The following is a 12101-nucleotide window of genomic DNA, read 5'->3' on the forward strand; positions in this document are numbered from 1 at the left end:
AAAAGGCTTTTATTGAATTCACCAGAGACCTCGGACCGAGTGACAAACAAATTGCTATAAACAAAACTAGACACTATGACTATAGAGAGAACAATAAACACTCCAAGAGGAGGGAAAAATAATAATAAAAAGAAACAAATAAACACAAAACGCTCCGTATGGAGGAAAAACCTGCCTACATTAAGTAATTTAGCTACAAACACAAATCACTCTTAAAGAGGAAAAAACAAGAACTATGAATCTAAGCTAAGATATAAGTTAACAAATGAAAAATCACTCTTTAACAAGGAAATAACAAAGGGCTATGAGTCTAAGCTAAGGTAGAAAATTTACAAAAAAAAAAAAATCACTCTGGAACGAGGAAACGAAGGGCTATGAATCTAAGCTAAGGAAAAAATTACAAACAAAAAAATCCCTCGTCACAAGGAACCAACGGCTTACAATGGCTGTGGACATGGACCAAGGCTCTGGTGCAGGACAAGGACGAAGACACTCTGCATAAGACAAGGGAAACACAGACTATTTAAACACATGGAGGGAAATAGGGGACAGGTGGAAACACTGAGGACAATCAGACTGAGACACATGAGGAAGGACAAGGGACCTGAAACAAGATAATTACTTTTTCAAAATAAAACAGGAAATGACAGGACAAAACAAGCCCAAGACAAGACAACCTCACCACGGTGTGACACTATTCAAATGACTGGATCCCCAACACCTGGTCATCAAAATCCACACGTGTCTGTCAAAGGTCCAGTGATGTGAGCCCGGCGTGTTGGAGCTGGATCTAAAACATCAAGACATGAGGACCAGGCTTGAAGAACACTGGTCCGTCTGAGATGGGACTAACTGTGACTAACGAGCGCCGCGGTACCGGGTCAGATGAATCGTGTAAGACATTTTTAATGATACAAAAAATCATGGGATATGTAGGAACAGAGACATCCTCAGGTCCAACTCCAAGCTGCAGTCAACCCATCGCAAACGGATGAGAATGCAACCTGCCACAGAAAACTGTCACCATAGCGACCAGCCGCTATGTGCTACCAACACTAGCCTGTTAGTGGTTTAAAGCTAAGACTACGACGATTGTAACAATGTGAAGATGACCACTCTGAAACTAAAACTCACTGACTTACAAAACTTTCTACGGCCCAACTTTGAGTTCATGTCTCACTATCAGAGACCAGACTCCAGCAGAAAAGTGCTCTAGATTCTTGGGACCACAAGACTCTGAGACACATCTGGATCAGTTACGATCTTATACGGCTTCTGTAAGTGCTAAAAGATTATACAAGAAGAACAACGGGTCACCATCATAGACTGTATCAGAAGAGCCAGAAATCATTTTCTGGGTCTCTGGGAAGCACCTAGAGACAACTTCTGTTCTAATAGACGCTATATAAATAACATTAAATTGAATTGAATTGAATTGAATTGAATTGAATTGAACTGAACACACACCCACAGGCTTTAATCCAAGAAAGGGCTAAATGAGCAGGCCTGGAGGCCACTGGAACACGCCCACCGTAGTTCAGTTCTGTTTTAGCTCATACTCACCTAAAGGGCTAACTAGCTTCACTTTATATTCACTCTGATCCAATGTGTCTGTTGTCCATGGTTTCTGATGTCGTTACTGAGACGACACAAGTGATTCTGAGGACTGGAGGAGCTTTGATCACACTTTCACTTATTTATTTTTGTTTGGAATCACATGTCAACAATACATACATATTTATCGCATAGTTACTTGTTTCAACACAGTGCTCCAATTCGTTTTTTTCCATTCACAAAACCTGTTATAACAGAACACATGAGCATGGGATGTTTTCTATTATAGTAATACAAGAAAATGGATACTTAAACAAATCTTGTTTAAAAGAGGTAAAAGAAAAGAAAATTCAACAAAAGCATGGAGTTTCAGGGAAATATACATTTTCCATTCCTCCCAGACATCTTTGAATTTAGATTGCTGAAGCCTCATTGAGAAAGTAATTCTTTCCATCACAAATATATCATAAATTATATTATACCGTTCATCTATAGGATTTCTGGCTTAAGCCATTTCTTTGTTATTGCTTTTCTTGCAGCTAAACTCAGTATTCCAAATAAGTGTTTAGTTTCAGAACTTACAGTGGTTGAACGTACAAGCCCAAGGAAGAGTTCGTCCCAATTAAATGTCCTCCCCAAATATCATCACTAGTTCTGTGTGAATGTTACACCAGAAAATATTTATTTTTGGACCGGCCCAGGACAGGTGGTAATGATTGTCTTCCTGGGAAAGACACGTCCTCCAGAAACTGGAGGAACTAGAATAGTGACCATGTTGAGCTGCTGTGATAAAATATCTAATGAGACACTTCCAGCCAAATGATCTCCATGTATTTGAGCTTGTGATCCTCCACTGAAATTCACTGGATTTTCCCCAGGTATCTTCTACAAGACAGCACACATTCACTTTTTCTAAAAGAACAGTAAACCAGGCTGGGGCTCAGACTGATTTGTACATCTCTTGAGTAGATTGATGGTAATTTAGTTGTTGAGATAATCTCATTAAAGATTAGACGTGTCATTTTAGAGTCCTCAGTTGTACTGGACTTCTGTTCTTCACGTGTGCTGTATCTCTTCTGTTCTTCACGTGTGCTGTACCTCTTCTGTTCTTCACGTGTGCTGTATCTCTTCTGTTCTTCACGTGTGTTGTTCCTCTTCTGTTCTTCACGTGTGCTGTATCTCTTCTGTTCTTCACGTGTGTTGTTCCTCTTCTGTTCTTCACGTGTGCTGTTCCTCTTCTGTTCTTCACGTGTGCTGTTCCTCTTCTGTTCTTCACGTGTGCTGTTCCTCTTCTGTTCTTCACGTGTGCTGTTCCTCTTCTGTTCTTCACGTGTGCTGTACCTCTTCTGTTCTTCACGTGTGCTGTTCCTCTTCTGTTCTTCACGTGTGCTGTACCTCTTCTGTTCTTCACGTGTACTGTTCCTCTTCTGTTCTTCACATGTGTTGTTCCTCTCCTGTGTGTCCACCAGGATTCTCGTGCAGCTGTCACCCCCAGTACACCGGAGGGAGGTGTGAGATGGAGATAACGGTGTGCGTTCCCAACCCTTGCCAGAACAGTGGGGTGTGCAAGGCCATCGGCAACGCCTTCCTCTGCAGCTGCAGGAGGGGCTTCAAAGGTCTCATGTGAGTTTGGGTTTAAAAACACACAAGCCTGATGTGCACCTGCTTACGGTGCTACAATCCTGAGAAAAACACCTCAGCCGTGACTCTGCAGGTAGATTTGGTTGTTCCCTGCTGTCACGTACCCGGACCGTATTTTTATCCTTTTACTCAGCTCAGTGGTTAACTCAGCTGTGGCGAGCGTGTGACTAGTTTTTGTTTTTTTTTTATATATTAATATTTAATATTTTTATTAATTTTTCACTGTTACAAGTAAATAATTACGACGGAGTATTAGGGCCAAACTAAGACAAAAAAAAAAAGAAATTACAAAAATAAAGTCATAACTTTGCGAGAATAAAGTCGTAATGTTACGAGAATAAAGTCGTAATTTCTGAGAACTCTAACAGGAAGAGCTACATACGTCTTTTGTGGAAGAGGAGCTGTCTGGTATAGCATAGCATACTATAGTATAGTATAGTATAGTATAGTATAGTATAGTATAGTATACTATACTATACTATACTATAGTATAGTATACTATACTATAGTATACTATAGTATAGTATACTATACTATAGTATACTATACTATACTATAGTATATTATAGTCTAGTATAGTATAGTATATTATAGTATAGTATAGTATAGTATAGTAGTGGTGACTGCAAGGCTAGCGGTGTTTCCATCTGCTTCCATTCAAAGAGGTTTTGTTGTTTCTCAGGAAACAATGACGATGATCATAAAGATTTTCCTCTTCCACAAAAAACACAATTTCTTCCAAGTCTGTGTGGTTCTTTCTTCGAAATAGACACAGTCGTTTGGACAATCGTTTTAAAGTCCTTATAGTGATAATAACGATGCTGATGTGCCAAAAGATTAAGTATTTCCTTATATGTGATTCCGATACCAAAATATAACTTCACAAGATGCTCAATATTCCTCATTTTAACACAGGGAGAAGATGCTCTTCCTGTTAGAGTTCTCATAAATTACCACTTTATCCTCGTAATATTACGACTTTATTCTTGTAATATTACGACTTTATTCTCGCAACATTATGACTTTATTCTTGTAATTTTACGACTTTATTCTCGTAATTTTACGACTTTATTCTCGTAATTTTACAACGTTATTCTCATAATATTATGACTTTATTCTCGTAATTTCCAATTTTTTTGGTCTTAGTTTGGCCCTAATACTCCGTCATAAAGAATTGATACATAATATGATCCACAGAAATAACAAGCAAAACAGGCGAACAAACAAACAGAACAAAAAAAAAAAAAACACCAGCTCAGATCCATATAAATAATACCCTGGGTTACAGTAAAAATGTTACAGTATGACCAGTCAAGAAAATCCCTGCAACATGATATTAGAGACATCAGGCTCTACATAGTTCAAGTACGGCTCCCAAACTTTATAGAGTTGGTCTGTTTTTGAATGTAATATACATGTCAGGTCTAATGGTACTAGATCTAACACCACTCTTTGCCAGCCTTTAACAGTTTTTACTTTTTCATTGATCCACTGCAATAAAATATTCTTCCTCGCTGCATAAGTAAGAATACAATACAGCCTCCTATTGTGTTTTGATGTTAAGTGTTGTGTTGGGAGGCCCAAGAGATACAGGGTCCATCTCTAGTTTCCAATATCTTTTCTATTTCAGATAGCACATTAGACCAATATATTTGCAGTTTAAAACATGACCAAAAACAATGAGTTTAGGTACCAATTTCTATCTTGCATTTAAGGGACGTGGGTGGGAGAGTAGGATTGATTGTTTGTCTACGGTTGGGGGATCTGTGCATTCTGTGTATAATTTTGAGCTCTATTGTTTCCATCCTTCCATCCTGCAGATGTGAGGAAGATGTGAACGAATGTGACCGAAACAACCCTGAAGGTGAGTGTGAGAACGGCGGCACCTGCATCAACACTCCCGGCTCCTTCTACTGCAACTGCACGCCGGGCTTCGTGGGCCAGCGCTGCAGCCTGCGGCCCGTCGTCGTCCCCAACATGCAGGCGGGCCACGCCGTGGTCGGCAAGGAGGAGCTGATCGGCATCACCGTGGTGCTCTTCGTCATCATCATCCTCATCGTCCTCTTCATCGCTTTCCGCAAGAAGGTTTTCCAGAAGAACTATTCGCGGAGTAACCTGTCTCTGGTCCAGGACCCGGCCACGGCGGCGCTGCTCAACAAGGCCAGCTGTGTCCAGTTTAAGACCCTACACTGCACCCCGGGAGATCACCTCAACCTGTACTCGGAGCCGGGCATGGAGCCCACCATAGTGGGGGGGATGGGGTTGATGGGACCCCCGCAGGTCCCGGTGAAGCCCATGGCCTACACGCCTTGTTTCCAAGGAGACCCGCTGTCCAAACTGGAGAAGATGTCCGACGGGAACCTGGCGGAGCACATGGAGATGAGCACCTTCCACCCGGACTCACCCAGACTGCTGTCCGGGGTGACCAGCAGGGGGGTGGTGGTGTGCAGCGTGGCCCCCAACCTGGCACCGGTGTCACCCTGTCGCTCCGACTGCGACTCCATATGCAAGAGTCCTCTGTCCAGTGATGAAGGTCAGTGACTACGTTTACATGCAGTCAAAATTCGGGTTATTGCTAATATTCCGGTTACTGAAACATTCGGAATATTCCTTTTCCATGCGTGAGCAAACAGGGTTATCCCTGTTTACATGGTAATTAATCATTAGGGATATCTGGATCAAACCAGCGACGCACGGAGAACATCATGACGCAATTACCGTCATTTCCGCTTCTTTTTCCTGTATCCAACTTTTCTCTCACCTTCTTGTAAATCTTCTATCCCGGTACTTTCTACCGTCTACAAATGACAAAATGTTCATATCCTTCATTACATTTATGAAGTGATTAGTCTCCTCCTGGTCTTGTGTTTCTCCGTGTTTAGAAGAACTTCCTGGACTCAAAAGACCAGGATTCCTTGCTAAAAGAACATGTGCAGAAAACAAATTCATGTTCCTTTTAATGGGGATATTCCGTTTGGCGTTTACATGACCCAATATTCGGGTTAGAAAAGGAGTAACCCAGGGGTCATATTCAGGTTTTTTAAAACAGGAATATGAGTTATTCCGGTTATTCAAAGGGGTTATTGGTGTTTACATGGCCGTGCAAAACCAGGTTATTGCTAATATTCGGTTAGAAAAGGGTTATTGATGCATGGAAACGCAGTCAATGACTGTTCCACAAAACCTGACCACCAGCTTCAGCTGCAGAACTTGCTGTCTATTGTAGATTTAAGTCAGAGGATTGTGTTGTTAACGTCGTAGGTTATAATATGAAGTCTAAGTATACGCTGATGACTCTTTAGTTGGGTCAAACTTGGGTCAGTTTTACATCATTTATTTTATTTTTTATTTTTTTATTTATTGTTTGCACTCGTAGAAAGGAACATTACACAGAAGAAAAAAGTTTGTAAAAGATGTGCAGGAGAGGTCATAAAAACCCAAAGGGCTTATAAGCGACTCCCCCCTCCTAAAAACAAGAAAAAATGAAAACAATAATTCACAAAACCATATAAGCACAATACATAGGCCTATACAGTATAACTGATAACTGAGTTATACCATACTTCAGAATACAATGAAGTAGCTTAGAAATATATTTAAATAATGTTGAATGAAAAACAGATACCGTATATTAAAAATCTATAAACTTTTTTCAGCTTTCTTTTGAATGCAGATAATGTTGAGCATGTTTCACTTAGATGTTTTAAACTGTTCCACAGCACAACACCTTGATACATAAATTAAAATTTAGCAACTGTGGTCCTACAGAAGGGGATATGCAAATCATTCCTTCTTCTTGTGGAGGATGAATGATAATAAGAATTAAACTCAAAATAATTATGAAAATGTCTGGGTAAAGTTAACAGAGAGCATAAGACTTTATACATCAGGATTCCTGTTTGATTCACATCGTAGATTGTTAGTATTTGTAATTTTTTAAACAGAGGTGTGGATGGTGTTAAACGTGAGTTAGTAACAATTCTTACAAAAGATTTTTGGAGTCTATGAATAGGTTGTAAAAAGGAAGGATAAGCCCAAATTAAATTTCAATAAGGAATATGGGAATAAATTAAACTGTTGTACAAAGTTAATAAAGTACTAAAGCCAAATCATTTCGGTCCCATCTCAGGATATAATTTGCCATTATACTATTTGCAGCATCCTGCTCAACTTGGACTCCGATCACTGAAAATGTCAGGAGCGTCTGAGTACTGCAGATTTGAATACTACTGATGTTACATCGTACATGTTTTTACCCATCCGTCATCACTGCTCCTTCATCTTTCTGCAGGGAAGATGGTTGACATGACAGAAGAAGAAACCCATTTCTCAGGGAGCAACAAAGGCCGAAACTCAGAAGTCCAGTCACTGAGTTCACTTCAGTCCGACTCCTTAGACGACAACGGTAAGACCCAAGCCCCCGACCCAGGTCCTCAGGGCCCGCCGGAGGAATCTTTACAACCGCAGTGTGTCGGATATGACAGTTTGGTTCACCAGTATGCATCAAAGCAGGGTCTGCTTTTACACGTGTGAGAAAATCATTATTTGGAGTGAAATACAAACCTCAGTTCCAGAAAAGTTGGGAAATTGTTCTAAAGATTCTGAAAACTATAATGAACATAGGCAGGTCGCCTCAGGAGGAAGAGGGGTCAGATTTCAATCCAAGGGTTGCTGGTTCAATCCGGTCTGTTCGGACTCGTATTCATCTTCCAAGAACAACTCCATCAGAACTACATTACCCACAATGCCTCTGTCTTAAACAGAAATGTTTAAAGCCATTTAAAGCCTGACATATGAAATAATACACAGAAAATACTTGTTGGTGTTTATCATGTACTTGATTAAAAAACACCCCAATTTTGTTTTTAACCTGAATACAGTGGATCATTTCTTTTTACAAATTTCCTCTCTCATCACGGCTGAGTTAACCACAACTGACTGGAATGACTGGAAGAAAATGTACAAACCAATAACAGTTAGTTATTTTGTGACCTACTATCATAGTGCCTATACTTATTTTTCCTTAATTGTTGAATCTGTTTGGGTACAAACTGCTTGCGGTTAAATGTCACCGTAGCGTTCCCGACTGCAGTGTCAATGGACCAATTAAGCTACTCTATGTAGTAACACCACATCTGATCACAGGGGGCATCCCTAGTAAGTTAATGTGTCAGACACCAGCGGGCTGGGCCACACAGCAGATCTGTACGCCCCCATGTGGTCAGGAGGAGCACTACTTCACACAGGGTTTTTAATGTGACATTTAAGAAGTCTTTCCATGTCCCTACTGCGAGGGTTTTGGTCCGGGGATTGGGTCACCGAGGCACCCCGCCACAACTGCTATCTAGACCAAATTGCACCGGCCTGTCATGGTCCTTCCTGCGGGGTGGTGGGCCTACGGGAAGGGGCCATGGGCGAAAACCCGGCCACCAGGCTCTCGCCTTTCGAGCCCCAACCCCAGGCCTGGCTCCAGGGAGTGGCCCTGGTGACGCCAATCCGAGCGACATAACTCATTGATCTTTTCTTTGCCATGATTAGCTTGTGAACCGCTCTTAGTCTGGCCCATCACCTAGGACCTGTTTGCCATGGGAGACCCTACCAGGGGTGTAATGCCCCAGACAACATAGCTCCTAGGATCATTCGGGTAACACAACCCCCTCCACCACAATTAGGTGGCGGTTCAAGGAGGGGCGGACGGTGGAAGGAATACTTTGAGGATCTTCTCAATCTGACTGACATGCCCTCCATTGAGGAAGCAGAGGGTCAGGACTCTGGGACGTGCTCATCCATCACCCAAGCCGAGGTCACTGAGGTGGTTCGTAAGCTCCTCCGTGGCACCGGGGGTGGATGAGATTCACCCTGAGAACCTCAAGTCTCTGGATGTCGTAGGGCTGTCTTGGTTGACACACCTCTGCGACATTGCATGGAGGAAGGGGACAGTACCGCTGGAGCGGCAAACCGGGGTGGTGGTCCCTCTGTTTAAAAAGGGGGACCGGAGAGTGTGTTCCAACTATAGGGGGATCACACTTCTCAGCCTCCCCGGGAAAGTCTACTCCAGGGTACTGGAGAGGAAATTACGGCCGATAGTTGAACCTCGTATTCAGGAGGAACAATGCGGTTTTCGTCCCGGCTGTGGAACACTGGACCAGCTCTATACCCTCCGCAGGGTGATGAGGGTTCATGGGAATTTGCCCAACCAGTCTACATGTGTTTTGTGGATCTGGAGAAGGCGTTTGACCGTGTCCCTCGTGCCATTCTGAGGGGGGTCAGTGAGTATGGAGTCCGGGGCCCTCTATTAAGGGCTGTCCGGTCTCTGTATGATCGGAGCAGGAGTCTGGTTCGCATTGCCGGCAGTAAGTCAGACTTGTTCCCGGTGCATGTTGGACTCCGGCAGGGCTGCCCTTTGTCACGGGTTCTGTTCATAATTTTTATGGACAGGATTTCTAGGCGCAGCCAGGGGCCGGAGGGGATCCGGTTTGGGAACCACAGGATTTCATCTCTGCTATTTGTGGATGACGTTGTCCTGTTGGCTTCATCGCACCTAGACCTTTAGCATGTGCTGGGGTGGTTTGAGGCCGAGTGCAACGCGGCAGGGATGAGAATCAGCACCTCTAAGACCGAGGCCATGGTTCTCCATCTGGAAAGATTGGCGTGCCTTCTCCGGGTGGGTGGAGAAGTCCTGCCTCAGGTGGAGGAGTTCAAGTATCTCGGGGTCTTGTTCACGAGTGAGGGAAAGATAGAGGGTGAGATTGACAGACGGATCGGTGCAGCGTCTGCAGTTATGCGGTCGATGTACTGGACCGTCGTGGTAAAGAGGGAGCTGAGTCCAAAGGCGAAGCTCTCGATTTACCGGTCAATCTACGCACTTACCCTCACCTATGGTCATGAACTTTGGGTAGTGACCGAAAGGACAAGATCGCGGATACAAGCGGCCGAGATGAGTTTCCTCCGCAGGGTGGCAGGACGCTCCCTTAGAGATGAGTTTCCTCCGCAGGGTGGCTGGACGCTCCCTTAGAGATAGGGTGAGGAGTTCGGTCACCCGGGAGGAGCTCGGAGTCGAGCCGTTACTCCTTCACATTGAGAGGAGTCAGCTGAGGTGGCTTGGGCATCTGTACCGGATCCTCCTGGACGCCTCCCTAGGGAGGTGTTCCAAGCATGTCCCTCCTCCCTAGGGAGGAGTTCCAGGCATGTCCCACCGGGAGGAGACCCCAGGGAAGACCCAGGACACGCTGGAGAGACAATTTAATTTTTATTATTATAGCATCTATTACAACAGAAGTTGTCTCTAGGCACTTTCCAGAGACCCATAACATGACCCCAGGGCAATTATTACATAAACATTGGCAGGTAAAAACTCCCCTAGTGGGAGAAAAGCCTTAAGCCAAATTATGTCTCTCGGCTGGCTGGGAACGTCTCGGACTCCCCTCGGAAGAGCTGGAGGAAGTGTCTGGGGTGAGGGAAGTCTGGGCATCTATGCTAGGACTGCTGCCCCGCGACCTGGTTCCAGATAAGCGGTGGAAAATGGATGGATGGATGGATGGATGGATGGATGGATGGATGGATGGATGGATGGATGGATGGATGGATTGATTGATTTAGGAGGTATGTCCACAGCAGCTTGTAAACAATATAAAGGAGAACCCTTGTTACCATGGAGCTCAGTGCATTCCTCAGGATGTCCCAGCTGTTTTAACGCCCCGTTTCCATTTGCTTCTGTGTGCTTGTGAGATTCATCTGGAAATCCTTTCAGTGCTAAGGGAACGTACGTGATCTCTGACGCAGCTGTGACTTGGACTTATTTGATTTTTCTGAGAATGATTTGCCTTGTCGAAAATATTTTCTGGATCCACTCCGCCAGCCGGCTAACTCATTATCCAGCAGGCTAGATGCTACCTGCAGGCACATGCTCTTGCAAACATTCAAGAAAGTAGTTAGGAATCCTTCAGTTCGGTTACATCGCCCACTGTTGGGGCTCCATGGTGAGACCCGGCTAGCTGGAGCTGGAACTGGGCCGACCTCATCGGCCCTCTCGGCGGTCACATCTCCATTTAGAGTGAGTGAGCTGGTGGGACTGACTGAACAAACCACCGCTCCATACCACCTGGTGGCCGTGGTGAACTACTGCCGATAATTAGAAGAAGAAAAGAGGAGGACACCACCGTTGGAACCAGAGTGGGGGAGGGTGGAGGACTCCACCGTTGGAACCAGAGTGGGGGAGGGTGGAAGACTCCACTGTTGGAACCAGAGTGGACCGACGAGGAGGACTCCCTGTCGGAACCAGAGTGGACGAGGGTGGAGGACTCCACCATTGGAACCAGAGTGGACCGCCGAGGAGGACTCCACTGTTGGAACCAGAGTGGGCGAGGGGGGAGAACTCCACGTTTGGAACCAGAGTGGACGAGGGTGGAGGACTCCACTGTTGGAACCAGAGTGGACGAGGGTGGAGGACTCCACTGCTGGAACCAGAGTGGACGAGGGTGGAGGACTCCACTGTTGGAACCAGAGTTGACCGCAGAGGAGAACCCTGCTGCTGGAACCAGAGTGGACCACCCAGGAGGACTCCAGTGTTGGAACCAGAGTGGGCGAGGGGGGAGGACTCCACTGTTGGAACCAGAGTGGGCGAGGGTGGAGGACTCCACTGTTGGAACCAGAGTGGGCGAGGGTGGAGGACTCCACCATTGGAACCAGAGTGGGTCACCAAGTGGTTCTTCCACTGATGGAAGAACATCAGAAAGAACCTAATTGACAACCCAGAGTTTCTGGGAGAACGTCCTTTGGACAGATGAGACAAACAGGAGCTTTTGGACGAGTTCCATCATCTCTGTGTTCACGCATGTAAAAATGAAACCTCAGAGATGGAAGGTTCTAACATGAAGATATCCCTCATACTCTCCCACAACTCCTCA

The 12101-nt window shown here is 44.7% G+C and overlaps 1 protein-coding gene across 1 annotated transcript in view; it reads left to right on the forward strand.

The window, feature by feature from the left end:
* Positions 1 to 12101, forward strand: part of fat3a (FAT atypical cadherin 3a) — a 124588-nt gene that overhangs the window by 99106 nt on the left and 13381 nt on the right. The window contains exons 27-29 of the mRNA XM_061718741.1: positions 3024 to 3177; positions 5016 to 5728; positions 7487 to 7600. Of these exons, the coding sequence (XP_061574725.1) occupies positions 3024 to 3177; positions 5016 to 5728; positions 7487 to 7600 (981 nt within the window). The remainder of the gene's footprint in view (positions 1 to 3023; positions 3178 to 5015; positions 5729 to 7486; positions 7601 to 12101) is intronic.

The sequence above is a fragment of the Cololabis saira genome, chromosome 4, assembly GCF_033807715.1.
Source record: "Cololabis saira isolate AMF1-May2022 chromosome 4, fColSai1.1, whole genome shotgun sequence".
In the NCBI taxonomy this organism is placed as follows: domain Eukaryota; kingdom Metazoa; phylum Chordata; class Actinopteri; order Beloniformes; family Belonidae; genus Cololabis; species Cololabis saira.